We start from the raw sequence: 18,626 nt of genomic DNA, 5'->3' as shown, positions 1-18,626 counted from the left end.
TTCAGAAATCTTTGTAGGTTCTGTGCAAGGAATCTTTTTTATGTGCTTCTTCCAAAAATTCCAGTCAGTGCAGTGTTAGTTATTTCTCATGAGAAGTTGTGTTCATACTGAATTCAGGAAGAAGCTGAGATTTCTCACAAATTAAACGACTTTGCCTGACATCAATTGCATTGACCATGCCATTTGCCAATAAAATCTGTTCATAATTACAGGCCAAATAGTGTGTGTTATCTCTTTTGTTATTTAACACAGGTTGCTTAAGTACCCGAAAATGGACACATCATTGAAAGCTAAGGTGGCAAGATTGGAAGCTGAATTATTGCAAGTATAAGAAATTCTACTTTATTTCCTCAGAATACACATCATGTTATTTGTGCATCTATAGAAGTCCTATGCTTTATCATTTTGTTTTTGGTTTCTGTTTTTTATCATTTTGTTGTTGGTTTTTGTTTTTTATCATTTGGTTTCTGTTTTTTTTACATTTTAGTGCATATTAATCATACACACTATGTTCATTTTGAGGAACTGGCACATGTGTTGAACATATTTTGCCCACTTTAATCCTCTCCTCTCCTCTCCCTCCTGCCAAATGGAAAAGGAACTCTACTACACTGTCAGTGAAAATGTAAGCTAGTATAATCACCATGAATATCAGTGTGAAGATTACTCAAAAAAGTGAAAATAATAATTCCACTTGATCTAGCTATTCCCCTTCTGGGTAACCTCCCCAAAGAGTTAATATCATCATATTACAGAGATACATGCATATCCATGTTTATAGCAGCATAATTTAGAATATCTAAATCTTGGAAACTGTTTGTCCATCAGTGGGTGAATGGATAAGGAAAATGTGATATTTATATGCAATAGAGTATGACACTGCCATAAAGAAAGATAAATTTGAACATTCTTAGGTAAATGGATGATACCTGAGAACATAATGTTAAATGAAATAAGTCAGACACACAAGCTCAAATATTGCATGATTTTACTTATGTGAGAAATTATATATTCATACACACACACTGTAACAGGAAATAGGGAGAGGCTCAAATCCTTCCCAGAGTTACACATTATGTTATTTCAAAAATATGTCAATAATATGCTAATTTGTTAGTATATCTTGGTTTATTGGGAAGAAATTTTTGAGTTATTTATCTTTTTCTTTTGTAAGAATCATGTTGGTTTGTCTTTACTTGGAGTAACTACTTTGAAGATAATGATATGCTTTGTAATAGCTATTGTTATTCTATTATTATTTGCTTATGAGATTTTGCTGTACTTTTTCATAGAATAAAAAATAACAAGAATACATGTTAAGTAGTCCCATTTTTTTCCCTTTGGCCTCATCACTAAGGTGTGTCAGTTGTAAATTCAGGCCTAATCCACAGCTGGGCAATACTTTAGCTTTTTTATTATAAAAGCTACAATCTATTATTTAAACAAAAGTAGTTAATTTACAATGTCATAAGGAGATTATTCAGCCCAGGTACTGAACTAATATGCAGTACACAGCAGATGAGGAGGATAATACATTTCAGTCATCTGTGTGTCTTGAACAATGGCATAAGAAGAGTTGTAGTTCAGTGTAATGAAACAGCACCCATATTTCACTCAATATTGTTTTAATGATGAACTATTATATCAGAACTAACGGGAAAAATTATAAAATTGGCTGGTAAAATGGTTGTGGATATGCAAGTGGAAAAAACAATACATCGTTAAAGAATCAGCAATCTGCTGGATATTTTTTGTGGTATCTGACATCCATTGACATATATCACAACAAAGTTGTGACGTTTTGTTTAGAAGGTAATTAGAACAGACCGACTGCAGGTTAAGGCTCTGGAGATCTAAACCGACACAATTTTTTTCTTTATTGCTTACTCCAATTTAAGATTAAATTCAGTGATGAAATTTCCATTCACCTACAAATTCATACATTCATAAATTCAGAGATTAAAAAAATTCCCTGCAGTTTAGCCTCCATTTTCATGGAAGAATCTTTCATGCAGTATTCTCGAGAAGTTGTCTTTGACCCCACATTGGAAAGTGAACCACGTGAAATACACTCCACTCAGCTCTACTGCTTCACTACCCAGCAGCACTAGGTAAGCATATTTAAATCTTTTTTTTATTTTAAAGAGAATAGTGAAAGAAAAAAGAATAACAAAATACAAACAATACAAAGCAAGGACATTATGAATGATACAGGACTTCAAACCAAATGATAGAGAGGAACAGTGGTTGTTATATTACATATTATATTTTTTATTCTTTGTAATGGCTTGATCAATCTTCCATTCTTACACTGGTAATCTAGGTAAGCACATTTAATGTTCTTTTCATTTGCTCATCACTTAACTTTGAGGAAAGTAGCACTGGTATATATATTCCCCTATATAGAGAGAGAGGAGGGGAGAAGAGAGAGAGGGAAGAAGAAGGGAGAGGAGAGGGGACAGGAGAGAGGAGAGAGGAGAGACAGAATGACAGATAGGGAGGGAGGGAGGAGGGGAAAAGGGGAAAACATACAAATATAACAGATGGGGTATACCAGAAAGCTGAGCTGAAAAGGAACTGACATCAATGCAGCAAACTTCTACTAAGGGAATTAGGACTGGAAAAGTGGTGGCTGAGCCTCAAAATAGGAAGATTTCCTAAGTTCTATACAGTTTATGAGTATGCTATAAAACCATTTAAAATCAGATTAAATAAAATTGGGCCTACTGGCAGGACTCCAAATCTCCTATCTTTCATGGTTTCTAAAAGATCCATAAATATTTATACTTGGAGGTCACCCAATGAAAAATGTAAATTATTACCCTATTATGGCACATTGCAACCTACTATTTGCCCAATCCACCCTGTGCAAAATACATCTTGTGAACAAATTCTCAGTCCATCAGTTATAAATAAGAATTGATAATCGTTTCATGGTATCTGAAGACAGCATCTAGCTGGCAAATCCTGGATAGAGACAATCCCTCCCTCTGTCTCCTCCATGTGTCCACACACATATACACAAACATGCACTTTGAAAAAATATCCAGTAGAAAAACTGGAAGATAAATTGTAAAAATCTGTTAGAACATTGATGCAAATATCCAAACCATTACAAATAGCAAGAAGAATAATAAATTTAAGCTGTTAGTTCTTGCTGCCTAATATTCAAATGAAAGTATTTTGAAAAAGAACAGCAAAACAGGTAAGTCATAAATGACATGATTTTCCAAATGGAAAGATCTCATGGAATGCTCCCAACAATTCCTACAAAAACATGTGATTACAGAATATTAGTGTCTTAAGGGTCCTGCTTCCCAAACTTTGCGTGTGGCATGTACATAGAGCTAGTAGATTATACATTGTTTCTTAGTTTACATGTTAATTTTCTGTTTTCTCTTTCTCATACTGTTTTTTTCACTCATGGGGGTGGAGATGGTTGCCTGATTTCTTCATTCTTGTATCCTCAGCATTTGGAACAGTGTCTGGCCCACAGCAAACACTAAATAATTTTTACTGTAGGAAGAAATGATGAAAAGCCCATGATTTTTCAAAGGATACAGACTTGAGACAGCATATAATCTTGCAGTAGCAACACTAAAAGCTGCAATCTTGTTGAAAAGTGTATCAGGTAGGAGAGCATCATAAGTACATTGGCTTTTCCTGACAGAAAAATCCCACAGTTGTTTCTCACAGGTGTGAGAAACACACACCTTTTTCATACAGCTTCTCAAGAAGAGGATCCACCAAAGGCAGAAATAGGACATAGGGAGAGATCAAGGAAATAGGGCACACAAGAAAGGACAGAAGCAAAGAACACAACCTCAGAGACAAGCAAAGGCATTCCCAATGTGATGGTAGAAGCAACACAAGAACCGAAGCTATATAACTGGCCTGATTGAAGGAGAAAGACAGAAGATTGCACTACAAATGATTCCAAAGGGATTAGGAAGCAGAACCAGCTGGTTATCTCACTTTCAATGTGTTCAGACTGAGACTTTTTCCTTATATACTGCATGCAATTTACAGCGAAATTAACACTAAGCAATAGTACATGCTGAAAATAGAAGAGTTAGGGGATTTCTTATTCTGGATATAAGCAGTTGTACAAAAAAAAAAAGAAGAAGAAAAGGCAGCTATAAAGTAATAATAATAACTTAAGAAGCTCAGTTCAAGCAATATCTGCCATACTAAACAATTAAATGTATTAATTAAATAATGCAGTCAAATACAAATATCTATGAACTGTCAAGATACAGTATCAAGTGAAAACATACGAAGACAGAATATTAAATACAGCCTAACTGCATTTTATGTTTTTATTGTTATTTAAAACTTTATGGAAAAAAGGAAAAAAACCCAAAAACTTTATGGTTGGGTAGTAAATAGATACATCTTTGAAATGATCTAAACCAAATTATCATTAAACATTTTTACTTATTGTCTTGTACTTTTATATTTCCTGATTTTAATGTTGAAAATAACTGAATATCACTTTTGTTTCTAAAGACAGTAACTCCCTGTATATCTAAAGCTAGAAAAAAAATTCACTTTGTAGCCCAGGCTGGCCTTGAACACCTCATCTTCTTCCCCTGGGCTTCTGAGTGGTTCGATTACAGCTGTAAACCACCATGCCTGGCACCAAGCATCACTTTTCAGTATTAAATTTCAAGTGAAATACAAATCTGCGCACAATTTGGTTCCTATATTACTCTAATTTATGTGTCGTAATTTAGCCATTCTCTTTTACTCTGCTTCTGTTATTTCCTGTATTTTTCTATTTTAAATAAATTTGTGCACACACCTTTAAGGTTCATCTGAGTATTTCCAAGAACATGGGCTGAATGGAATAGTCCATGGCAAAATTGATTTTAAGATCTCTGATAAATAATCAAATGTGGATCACCAAAACACCACTGAAACAGTTCACACTCTCAAAAGGACTATTTCCCATGTCTAGTCAACATGGTAGTATTTCTGTCTTCATATTTGACAATTTATTTTTCAAATTCCCATAAATTTATATTTAGCTGACTATTGGTGATATAAAACATGCAAAGTATATGGATGTCTATCTACATATCTATAGATATATAAATAGATATACATATTCACTTCCCTTTCCGTCATTCCTTTTAAAAATCACATCATCTCTCTTGGACTCTTAAGTGCCCTCTGGTCACAGATTTAAACTTCTTTGTGATATGTGTCGATAGTTACATATTTAAATATTAACTATTGTCCTTAAACTGCTTTTAGAATTACTTTTCTAAGTCACAGAGTTGATCATATTACTTGCTTGCTTAAAAGTCCACAAAGAATAGCAGTGTCCAATACAGTTAAATCTGGAGTTTTCACACTGGCACACAATACCAGCATTAATATGGGATGAAGCATTCTCTCAAATTACAAAAATGTGCATTTATGTAACTTTAGTTCAGTAATTATAAAGAACTTGATGCTAGAAACTCCACCTCTGTCCACTGAAATATTCACTCTATCTACTTCAGTTGTGATTAATCAGAGATAGGTGGACATAATGTAGGACAGAGTAGAATAGCTTGGCTTCAAAACTCATTTATCCAGCCAGTCATCCATCATTAATACATTTACTGTGTTGTTGCTATGCACCAGGCCCAGCTGTAGATGCCAGAGGACCAGTAGAACTAACATTGTCCTTTCCTTTAAAGTGAGACTAAAGCCGGGAATGGTGGCACACACCTTTCATCCCAGCACTTAGGAGGCTGAAGCAGGAGAATTGCTGTGAGCTTGAGGCCAGACTGGGCTACAAAGTGAGTTGATTGCCAGCCTGAACTGCATAGTGAGACCCTGTCTCAAAAAGACAAAATAAAATAAAATAAAATGAGACTGATGGCAAAGAGGAGATGAGAAACAAAAATTTAAAACTAAGTATTTTTTTTTTCATTATGTGGAGAGATAAAAGAGTTTTGTGCAGCATATCACTACTATAGGAAAACCACATGAAACATAAGAAGCCCTGATTTGTTATGCTGGAAGATCTCCCACCATGGCTAATTTCAAGCCACAGATGGTTAAACAATAAACTCATAAAATTCCTGAATATTGACCAGTTTGTTCTGGAGAGAATTCAGCCACCACTGATTGTGCCAGCAGGGTATCAGAATTTAAAGAAATAGCAACCCACTACATCAGTTAGGATGAAAAGGGAAGATACTGCTGACAAAGCGACATTAGAGCTAAGACACAAATGAAGAGAAAATCAAATAGTTAATAGTCTGATGAAATAATATTCTAGATAGATGGAATAGCTTTTGAAAGTGCCATCAGCTAAAGAAGTACTTTGGCACGGAGACAGAAAGAACTAAAAGTTACATTTTTAACTTATGTTTGCCTTGGTAGACACCGTTCCTCTCAAAAAGCCTCTTCAAGAAGGTGAATGCAGTGCACAGAAAGAGACATTCAGTTTTTATTTCTTCAACCTCACTGAGCCCATAATTGTCTGGACTTTAACACTTCCTGGCACATTACAAAAACTCATACTAAAACACAATGCAGTGAAATATATGATTGGACCTATTTGGGTACTATTTGGGGAGAAATTTTAAATCAAATTGTAAGCGAGGAACCAGAGATAATGAGCTTGAATACAGTTTTGGTAGTTTGTGGATTCCTGTGCTCCTGGAGTCAGGATGACAAAGGTAGATTTGTTTAGATAGTAAACCTGGAGCAAGGAGAGATGGGAAGAATCCAAAACCGCATTTTAAGAATGAATCAGTTGGAGTTCAAATCTAAAGCTTGAGGAGAGAATAGCACCTCCTGAGTGAAAATAAATCCTATTGTGAAACAGGGGAGATTAGCAGGATTAAGCACCACATGTGGAGGATATGAAAGTGGGTTTGTTTTCTAATACTGAAGGTATTTTATGGGTTAGTCAAAGAGAGATCGAGCTCATTTGTTTGCTTCTTTTTGAATAGAAGTGGGTCAGAGTGTCTCTGGGGCAGCAGAGATTTCCGCTTCAGGTGAGGATGTGTTCCAGTCATTTCAGTATGAAGTACTCGTAGCAAATAGTCTTGAGGAGGGATTACCACTCCAAAGCAATCTCACAGAAATTTCTATTGACATGTTAGCTATATTAATAGGTATGGAGCTATGGTATTTTTATCTAAGTGATCATAATTTGTATACATATTCAAATTGCTTTAGGAATAATGCTTGACATTTACACAGAATTATAAGATAGTCAAGGCAGTATGTAAACAATTGAATTGTTTCCAAAAATGTGAAGTTCTCAAAGCTAAAAAAATTATTATTTTTATGCACTGAGGAAAAACATTCAACAGTTTTTGATGTCTTTCTACAAATATTACCAAAAAATAGATTAATTTTTTTATTACATTAGAGAAATGTATAAAATGTCTAATGGAGTTCATATAAATGTATGAATTATAGCATTTTTTACTTTAGTCTTCAAATTATTTCTTGTCTAGAATTTTAATATAATTATGAATAATATCTTTATACTAAAATAACTAAGCACATAGAGTGTGCTACTAATTGGACATAGGAAAGTATGAACATTTTAAAAATTGCTTTTTAAAATGAAGGATCCTGAGCAATCATAAATGAATGAAGGGAAAGCAAAGATGATATAAATTACTTTTTCTAGTAATATGTTCTGTTGATGAGTAATGGAATGAATTCACTTGGATTTTTTTCTGCATATACCCAAAAGATCATATCGTTGGAAATTCATCAGGAGAATATAAATATTTTATCTGACTTCATATGAAAACGAAAATTATCGGAGTGGTTTATATTACTTAGGCCAAAATATTTTTTTTGCCAAATCCCTGTTCTTATCATTATAATCATCATTTCTACCAAGAAGGGTTCTTAATAAGTAAGAATCAAGATATATTTAGGATTGTATTGGGGGAAATTTTTCTTGGCATATTTCACTTTAATGAATATTTCCATTTACTACATAAGAATTCAGTTTCATTTGAAAGGGAATTTTTAAATTTAGCTTTATCTAAAACTGAGTTAATTTTCAAAATATTTTGGGCCAAAGTGAATTTAAATGACAATATTTTAACATTGCTCATGAAAGCAGTTTCACAAGGTCTGCAGCAAATTTAATTATTCCCGTGTTTCCCAAAGTGGGAAACATGTACAAAAATCTTCTGTAGTATTAATAGATGTTGAGCATAAGGGATTTGAAAAAGGTGTGCATAAACAGTTTGCCCTGAAATCTCAGCTCCTCTAATATCCATATATAAGTTCTCAATCTATGCATTAAATATGCAGATGTACACATTGAAACACAGCCCCAAAATGAGAGGACAACGAAGCAAAGGAGTAAGTGTGAGCCAGAAGGAGCAGGTGGGAAAGCACAAGGCACTTGTGAAAACTGTAGGAAAATTCTGGAGTTCCAGGAGGAAAATCTGGAAGTGGAGGCAAGAGCCAGACTGTGGAGGTCTTGAATGACAAGCTAAACAGCTCAGACCTTTAAAAATAATCTCTCACCCATCATTGAAGGATTTTAGGAAAGAAGTGATAGTATCAGTGTGGTACCTTGGCAAGTCTGATCTGGACTTAATAAGGTTGTCATAGTGTAAATAGTGAAGCTAGGGAGTGCACACTTCCCTGGTAGTCCTTGAAGGGTAAGATGAAATGAAAATGGTGAAGATGAGAATCCGGAGAGGAAACGAGTATAAGACACATTGCAAAAGAAGGACAAAAGGAGTATGGGTGTGGTTTGGAAGGCTTCTGAAGGTATCTCCACCACAAAGATGGCAGCTTCAGCAGCCACAGTGAGTCCTTTGCTCCTGTACAGAACATACTTTGTTACTGCCCCAGGTCTTGGTGTAGGTTCTCCACCATGTAGGACCTATTCTTCACACATGGCTGCCTTCTCCTCACTTTTCAATTTCAGATCATTTCTGTCTCTTCCTCCTGAAGTTAGTTTTGCATGCTCTTTTTCAAGTCTAAGCATGAAACTCTACAACACTTAAAGTCCTAATGATTTGTCTTTCTTGGAAATTAAGTAACTTTGTGAAGGTTGGGACAAAATTCATCCATTTTCACAACTAACCCAGTAGAACACACAGAAACTTTGTCACTGTTTGAAGGAGGACCATGCCTAGGAAAGGCAGAGTACCAGTCTATAAATAAACAGAAGGAGATGTGTAGATGGAATAGACTGAAAGCAGTTGCTCTATCTTCATGCTGGGAATCCAGTGGATACGAGATTAAGGAAAGTGCTAAAATGGAAACTAATTAAGCAGAATTCCAAGTAACAAGGAATGCTGTGCCATGCACACCTGATGTCAATGATTTGCCCCTTGTAGTTTAAAACCTTCCACAATTCCCACAAGGTTCCTACTGTTGACCTGTTTCCTCACCTGAACTTCTTATGTTTCTCCTACAAAGAATGACATCCCATCATTAGGGCTTCATTTCAACATATATTGTTATGTATGTGCAAATAACATGGAAAACACAGAACAAGATCAAATATCATTATTCCATGCACCTTTTATTTCTCTGAATCCCTGGAGTATTTTCTTCTTAATGTGTACCCTGAAGATCACCTGCATAAAGTCCCTTACAGTGTAATGTCTATGAAATTTTCATCTTTGCAAACATTTTCTATCTAATAAATGAAGGCATTATAGAATTAGGAACATCCTCTTACAACTCTAAATGAGGTAGTTTACTTCAGCGAATGATCATCAATGTTTAGAAAATCATGCATGAAAAATGCTGGTGGGTACATAATGATAATTAGTCAGCCTGATAATATGTCAGCACACTGATTAAGTTTAAGGTTATATGAAGCCGGACAACCAGATATCATCTACCTTATTACAGTGTGACATGACCCCCTTTCTGAGATATTTTTTTGCTTAGAAAGAAACAGAAATCTGAATTTGGCTATATCTTTATCTGTAGCCACCAGCTCAAAGGAAACACAGAAAACCATGGAAAGTATAAAAGAATGTGGGAAGATCTACAGAATTTTGAGTGCAAGAATCAGATTTCAAGGAGTAAAATTTTGAAGAGGGAAATCCTACAGGTGAAAATATGTTAAAAGAGATTTAAAGACATGTCAGAAGTTCAGATTGTAGGATACTGATTTCAAGGAACATGAATTTATAAATCATTTATGAGGCAATTAAAGAAATAAGTTCAGTCATTAATATTCAGCAGTTAGGATTAATTTTAAGTGTGATAATAGTTATAGTTTTAGGCATAAATACATGATGAAATGCTTTGAGATGAAACATGTGTGTGGAATTTGTTTCAAAATAAATTAGCATTGGTGAGGGTAGGGATTGTAAGGTAGTGTTATAGATGAAATGAGATTATTATTGAAGTTGTGTGATAAACAAATAGCTCATTTTTATATGCTTGAAAATTTCATTTTTATCACTTTGAATTATAAATTATTGGGACATATCTCAGAATTATTGAATGAGAGTACATGAGTAGTTTGTATTATTAATGTTTTCAAGGTGATTATTTCTCACACCAAGATTTGGCAATTACAATCCTGAAATGATTTTTCCCATTGATCTTGCCCTTATCAAAAAAATGCAGCAAAATACACACACATGCTTCTCTACAAGGATAGAAGCTGTGTCTTTTGCAGCCATGTGTTTTCTAAGACCACACATTCAGTACGTACTTAATACATATAAATGATGTCATAAAAAATATTTTTGTTCTCTATGAGTAAATATGTTAGATACAGAGTACACAAGAGTTACCCACAGATTCCAATGTGTCAAGTCCATTTGTCACCAGACATATGCACCTTCTCACAATTCTGAGCAATGTTGTGGACACATAGAATTTCTTTCTTACTCAACAGTATTCAACTCCTAAGTCCCACACCAGCAATGGCTTCATACCTCAAACAGCAAGGACAAAATCTAACAGGATGTGAACAATGGGTTCCTCTTTTACAGACAAAGAAAGTAGTATTAGTAGTCATGTATATAGAATATCCACACTGATGACACACATTCCTACAGTGATATCTCAGTTCCTAAACACGTCTGTTCATGAACAACTCACAAACAGAAGCGTTTGGCAAAATTTTGCTTCCTTTTGTGAACTCTCCCTCCGGTGACGAACATGACTGTGGCTATGCTCCTCAGAATAATGTTGGTTTTTTTTTTGTTTTTTTTTTTTTGTTTGTTTGTTTTTTGGTTTTTCTCTGGTACCGGGAACCGAACTCACGACCTTGCACTTGCCAGGCAGGCGCTTTGCCGCTGAGCTAAATCCCCAGCCCCTCCTCAGAATAATGGAACAAATTAAGTTCATAAACTGAAGTACCACTGTATATGATTTGGATTTTTAAAAAAATTAACTGAAATGTTTCCCTGTCAGTTTTACTTAATTTTGCTTATTTGAACTTTTGTTTTAAATGGTGTACCTAGGGGCTGGGGATTTAGCTCAGCGGCACAGCACCTGCTTGGCAAGCGTGAGGTCGTGAGTTCAATTTCCGGTACTGGGAAAATAAATAAATAAATAAATAAATAAATAGTGCATTTATTAAGTAAAATTTTCATTCCTTTCAAGAGACTGTACTCACCAAAAATGTAGCCTTTCATTAATAATTATGAAGCTCAAAACTTACAATAGATAATAGGAAAGGGAAAGAAATTGCTCAAAAGAAGGAACGACTGGGATGAGGGAAAGAAGAAAAAAGAAAGAAGGAAAGCAAAATGTAAATATATATATACATGAATAGCTGTGATAACTGTATTGCTGATGTCTGATGGTGTATTGAAATGAACAGTTAATGCTTACAATTTTTTATATTCTGATCGATTGTTCATGCTTGTGTCTGGTGGTCTGAGCAACTGATTTGAAGGTAACGATATGCAATGGAATTACAATGGTGAACTCCTACCATTTTGTCTAGTGACACTCTATATTATCTCTACGGTTTTATCGAAGAATTATTTTCTTATTCCCTATAATGGTTTGAGCAATCTTTCATTCTTACATCTGGTAATCTGAGCAATGTAGTTGAGGATAGCGATATGTAATGTAACAACCACTGTTGATTCGTATTATTTTGTCTTGATAGCCTGTATCACTTTGACTGTTCTTGTTTTGATATGTTTATGTTTGTGATACTGGTATGCTGCTACTGTTCTATTTCTTTGTTTGTTTGTTTCTGATTTACTACTCTCTTTACAATAAAATTAAAAAAAAAATATTTTACCAAAGGCCCAGTACTTCCTATACCTTGGGGTACTTGAGACAACATGCATGTTTATAATAGATTCTATCCTAGGGCTAACCAAGGCTTCCAACTTTACAACTACCTTGTTTGGTGACTTTGAATATGTCACTATTTTTACTAGTTCTTGATTTTTCCATATATATAAATACAATTCTACAATAAATAAGTCATTCTGTGTTAAGATTACTTTTACGTTTACCTCTAATTTTATGGTCCATCTCAAGAAAAATACGACTTCACCTAATATTTAAAAAGAAAAAAACTTTTTAGGGAAAAAAAAGAAAAGGCATAAAAAGAACCCACTTCAAAGCCTTAGATGATAATAAATAAGGCCAAATTCAGTTATGTGATGAAGATAGAAATATAGGAATTGGAAGAATTGTCACACTTTGGCTTACCTGTTTATGAGCATGATCATAAGAATTAATATGATTGTCAAACTCCTGGTGTTTGTGATACTGCTTGTCACATAATTCACAGTAAAAGTTTGCCTTGACATCTTCCAGGGCCTTTGCTGTGGACTTCTCCTTTTCTGCAAAGTCCTTTTAAAAAAAGGCAAAGATATTGGTTACATTTCTGTCTGGTAGTATAACACTCTCCCATATGAATCAAGTTGGTAGGTAATACTATATGGACAGAAAAGGTAGGTTGAGTTTCATTATTTTCTGTAAATTCATTGTCACTGAGGAAGTAACTTACACTTTAGCATCATCTCTGACTCATCAATAAACATAAAAGCTTTCTCAAATTAGCCCACTGATTACTCTTACAGCCTAGTCATTACTCATCCCTCCTCTTACATTCCATCTCTAAGTTGTGATTCTGCCTATAAATAATCAACCATTTCCCTGGACTTTCCTACTTCAATTGCTTCATGCTTCCTTCTTACTTCAAAATTTCCTCTGATATCACCCATTATGTTTTTGTGTCTCACACAACTCCACCTTCATCTGGCTAACTAATCCCTTCCATTTCTCTCCAGGGGTGACCCCTTCACCTGGTAGTTACAACCTAATGTATCTATAGTGTTCAGCTTCAGCTGAAGTTTTCTCCACATCCGTCAGTTTCTGCATGTTATTTTTAGGATCATTCCATGTCCTTCACAACAGTTATCCTTACAATTGTAGGATGCTATGTCTCAGTTTTGGCTATACTATTCACTTGCATAAAACACTCTTCCTTTTTTTTCATTACCTATAAAATAATAGTGAAGAATATTTACTGAGTAAACTATGTGTCAGATATGTGACTTACTTCATGTATTCCTCAGAACAAATCTAAGAATTAAACTCTACTTATATTTGAATTTTACTGATGTATTGAGCAATGTTTGGAGAACCCACAAATGGTCATGAAGTTAGTAAATGAATAAGGATTTGACACAGACAACCTATGTTAGATCCCTTGTTGGTGAACAGCTATAATCTGCCATCTGTCTTTAAACCAACTTGCTTAATGTATCAAAAACTTCTTAATGTGCCATCACCATGCCTTATCAAATCCTGCTTTAATCCTATTTTATTTAGTTCTATCCCCCAAATACAGCAATTAGTGTTAATTCTTTTTATGCTTATTGCTTTCAAAGTATTGAAGAAAAGAAAGCATTTTTTTTGTCCCTACAATGCTAAACAAAGGATTGTCTGTCCCCAAATAGATACTTAATTAATACATATTTAGAACCTCACAGATAATTGTAGCTTGCAGATTCATGCTTCCTATAATTCTGCATGTTCTCCCCTATTATCTCAGTAACAAGTAAAAAGTGGTGGCACATAGCTGATACCACATACATATGTAAGAAGAATGGATAAAAAAAGTAAAAGATAGGTATTAGCTGTTCCTCTAAAATGGGTAGCTCTCTATTTCAAGAAAGCAGACCATAAGCCTACATGATAGATTCATCAGCGACCAGATCACAAATGTGGCCACCAGGAATTTAGGCAGATTTTCTTAGGGTAGGTGGAGTAACAGGCAATTGATTTATACGTTGAAGCATAATGATACTAGCCCAAATATAAAAGGGAAAAATTAATGGTAAAAAACAAGAAGGACCAAAATACCACTAAAAAACTGCAAAATTCACTTTTTTTAAAACATAGTTCTGGGAACATTAGCCAGACCAATTAGAAATGAGAAAGAAATAAAAGGAATAAAATTAGAAAAGGAAGAAGTTATTTTATCATTTTTTGCAGATGACAAGATACTCTGTAGGGGGCAACGAATCTTAGCATACTATTTTATATAAAAATAGTTTGGTAAAAAGCCTGCATGGTGCCTCGGGAAGCCTCCCAGGACAGTGCAAGAGCTAATTCCCCAGATCAACACTGCCCAGGAATGTCTCCCCAAGATAAGGGGGCGCCTAGGCCTAGGTGACCCTCCGTGACCCTGCCTGGGTAATGCCATCTCCTGGCCCTAGATAAACATTGTAACCCTAAAGGAATGCATAGGTTGTAAAAAGGAGATAATGAGGGGGGAAACATCTATCACAATTTGACATGCGACCTGCAACTGACCTGGGGTCCAACAGGATGAGAGAAACACCATATGCCCACCGGGGACAGAGAATGTAACACCCCAATCGGTTGTCAATGGAAACCAAAATGTATATAAGGGGAAGCAAAGTTAGCCATGGGCCCCTGCTTCCAGATTGGCAAAGGAAGTGAGGGTGGCTAGCCTCAAATTAAACTCTGATTTTTTTGTTTTTTGTTTTTTTGGTTTTTCTCCGGTACCAGCAACTGAACTCACGACCTTGCACTTGCCAGGCAGGCGCTTTGCCACTGAGCTAAATCCCCAGCCCCTAAACTCTGATTTTGTTCTCACTGGCGATTGGCATCTCTTGTGGAATATTTGGGACAGAAGGGAATTTTCTGCCGTAACAACTCTACATAGAAGACTTCAAAACCTCCACCAAAAGACTTCTAGATTTGGTAACCAAATTCAGTAGCATAGCAGGATACAAAGGCAACACTCAAAAATCAATACCATTGTTATACATGCATACACTTACTGATACAGAAATTAGGAAAACCATATCTTTCACAATAGCATTGAAATAAATGAAATACCTATAAATTAATCTATAAAAGACCTTTACATGGGAAATTGAGTGCTCTGAAAAAGGAGATAAAAGCAGATATCAGAAAATAGGAAAACATCCTTTGTTCTTGGGTAGGAAGAATCAACATAGTGAAATGGTCAAACTTCCAAAATCATTATACAGATTTAATGCAATCCTGATCAAAACACCAATAGCATATTCCACTGAATTGGAGGAAACAATCCTAAAATTAATTTGAAACCAGAAGAGACCTAGAAAAGCAAAAGAAATGCTGGGCAACAAAGACAAGGAAGGTGGCACCACAATCCCTGACTTGAAATTGTACTACAAAACTACTGTGATAAAATCAGCATGGTACTGGCAAGAAAGCAGACCCAAGAATCAATAGAACAGATTAAAAGAGCAAAAGCAATACCAAACACACTCAGCCACTTTCTCTTTGATAAAGGGGCCAAACACATTCACTAGAAGAAAGATAGCTTCTTTAATAAATGGTGCTGGGAAAATTGACTATCCATAGGCTGAAGATTAAAACTAGACCCATATCTGTCACCATGCACTAAGCTAAAAATTTAAATCAGAGATTTAAATACTAAAACAGAAATGCTAAATCTGATGGAAGATAGAAGAGGTAGAACTCTGCAAGATTTGGTGTAGACAAAGACTTCATGAACAAAACCCTGATATCATAGGAACTATCACAAAGAATTAACAACTGGTGCCTCACTTTATTAAAAAGCTTTTTGTACAGCAAAAGAAACCACTAACAGAGTGTAGAAACAAAGAATATTCTGAGAAAATATTTGATAGCCATTCCTCAGACAAAGGACTGATATCTAGAATATATAAAGAACTCAAAAAATCAGACACCCCAAATTTAAAGACAATCCAAAAATGAGCATCTAAAATGAATAAACACTTCTCAGATGAAAACGTACAAATGACAAATAAATACATGAAAAAATGTCCGAAATCATTGGTCATTTGAGAGATGCAAATTAAAACAGTGCTGAGATTCTATCTCAGTGATGATAGAATGAATAGCTATCACCAAGAAGTCATCCAATAATAAATGCTGGCAGGGCTGTGGGGAAAAAATAACCCTTCTCCACTGTTGGTGGGAGCATAGACTGGGGCAGCCACTGTGGAAATTCTTCAAAATACTAAAACTAGAGGTTCCATTTGACCCAGCTATTCCCCTTCTTGGTATCTTCCCAATAGAATTAAAAACATCATAACACAGTGATATATACACACCCATGTTTACAGTGGCACAGTTTGCAATAACTGTTTGTCACAAACAGACCAGCCCAGATGGCCATAAACTGATGAATGGGTAAAAGAAGATGTGGATATATATATATATATATATATATATATATATATATATATATATATACTACTTGGCCATAAAGAAGGATAAGCTTGAGACATTTCTAGATAAATGGATGCACCTTGAGACGACACTCTTAAGTAAAATAAATCAGACACACATGTGTAAATATCACATGATTTCTCTGGTGTGAGATATCAAAAAGGACCAAAATATATAATAGATATTGAGGAATGGGAAAAAAACATTCAAATTAGAAGGGGAACTAGGGAAAGGAGGGGGCAAAGGAAGAAAGGGATAAGAAAAAAATAGAATTGAAGAAAGAATTGAAATATATCTTTCATAAATAAGAAGGGGGAGAGGAGATGAAAGGAGGGGAGGGGAATGGGAAAAAATGTGGAATCAAGATATATCATACACAGGTACAAATTTCCTATGATGAATGTCATTATGTATATATAAAAGGTACCAATACAATTTTTAAAATGCAAAATTTTTTTATTGAATTTTTAAAACAAGTTATTTGTGTTGTTCAGAATTCAAAAAGGTAATAAAAATATGCCCATATGCACATTTGCCTTCACCTAAGATGGTAGCAAATTAAAAAAATATTTTTAGACCAAACATCTGGATTCCCTAAAAGAATACAAGTAGGCATTTGGATAACGGAGGATACAAGAGCTGTTGGATAGGATACAGGTAGTAATGTGAGTGTAGGTGGATTTCAGAATAAAAACCCAGTTGCTGGAAGAACTGAGATGACAGCAGCCGAGGTGGTCACTTCTGAGAATTGACACAGAGGAAAACAATGAATTAGTGCTAAATCTTCTTCCTGGGCTTACCTTCAAGGCAAACCACTACTTCTCATCTAGTCTTTTCCACTAGTTCTTCCTCTTTCCCTTTCTTAGTATAATTTCAAGGATTGGAGGAGAACTAAAAATTACACTGATTTGATTGTGGTTTCTCTTATTTATTATGATATTGGAGCAACAGTGTTAGAAAATATTTGGTTAATTCTGCTCATTGCACAAATGTACTTCAGGCTTATGAACTAGCGGAAGAAATAATGAAGAATTCATGGCTGTTCTATGGCAAAAGTGTGTTTTTTATTTGTTTAGATTATATGTAGGCTTGTACTATGATCATTAAACAACCAAGAATGAGAATTTGGTAGTTATTCTTAGTGTCTTCATGTGAACATATTTCCAAAACTACCTTTACTTTTCATACTACATTTCATCTCAAAACATTATAAGTATAAGAGAGTTTATTAATATTTAATTTATTTGGCATGTTTTGTGAATACATTTCATAAGATCTTAAGACTAAGTTATGTATCTCATTTTTATATGCATATGCAGTACTAGAATTTGAACTCAGGGATTTCACACTAAGCTTCATCCCCAGTAACTTTTAATTTTTTTTTAATTTTAAGATTGGATGTTACTAATTTGTGATCCTCTTCTCTCAGCCTCCCAGAGTGCTGGGATTACAGGCATGCACCACTGTTTCACATTTCACATTTCACATTCATATCACATTTCTTGCTTCTTTTTCCTTGTCAGGAAATGGTGCATCATTTGCCATCTCTCTTTCCTCTGTGGTATTAATGACATCCCTGAGGCCGTAACCTGATCACATTACTAGGATAGGAAAGGTATGTAGGTGTAATGTAAATGCCCCCAGCAAAACATACAAACATAGTTCACAATCTAGTATGTCCTGCAAAGCCAGAGATATTAAGATAAACCCAATGGCAGCATGAGGGGATTAAGACATAGAGAAACTGAGGCATGAGGCTAAAAATCAGAGGGGGATTGACATAAAAATGAGGACATGAGAAGGTCCATGAGAATCATGAAAGGAAAGGAAAGGCAGGGGAGGGAAAGGGAGAGACAGGGAATGAACATAAGAATAATTTTGGCAAAATTTAAAAGCTGAGGTACAGAAAGACCCCGGTGACACTGCAGACTGAGTTTCTAGGCGCTGGG

At 35.0% G+C, this 18,626-nt stretch overlaps 1 protein-coding gene across 1 annotated transcript in view; it reads right to left on the bottom strand.

Annotated features, from left to right (window-relative positions):
* Positions 1-18,626, bottom strand: part of Znf804b (zinc finger protein 804B) — a 535,053-nt gene that overhangs the window by 82,736 nt on the left and 433,691 nt on the right. Inside the window, exon 2 of the mRNA XM_005387982.2 lies at positions 12,643-12,786. Within this exon, the coding sequence (XP_005388039.1) occupies positions 12,643-12,786 (144 nt within the window). The remainder of the gene's footprint in view (positions 1-12,642; positions 12,787-18,626) is intronic.

Source organism: Chinchilla lanigera, unplaced genomic scaffold (assembly GCF_000276665.1).
Source record: "Chinchilla lanigera isolate Chin_1 unplaced genomic scaffold, ChiLan1.0 scaffold00031, whole genome shotgun sequence".
Taxonomy (NCBI): domain Eukaryota; kingdom Metazoa; phylum Chordata; class Mammalia; order Rodentia; family Chinchillidae; genus Chinchilla; species Chinchilla lanigera.
Note: the sequence above shows the minus strand (reverse complement) of the source record. Positions and strands in the feature narration are given on the sequence as shown.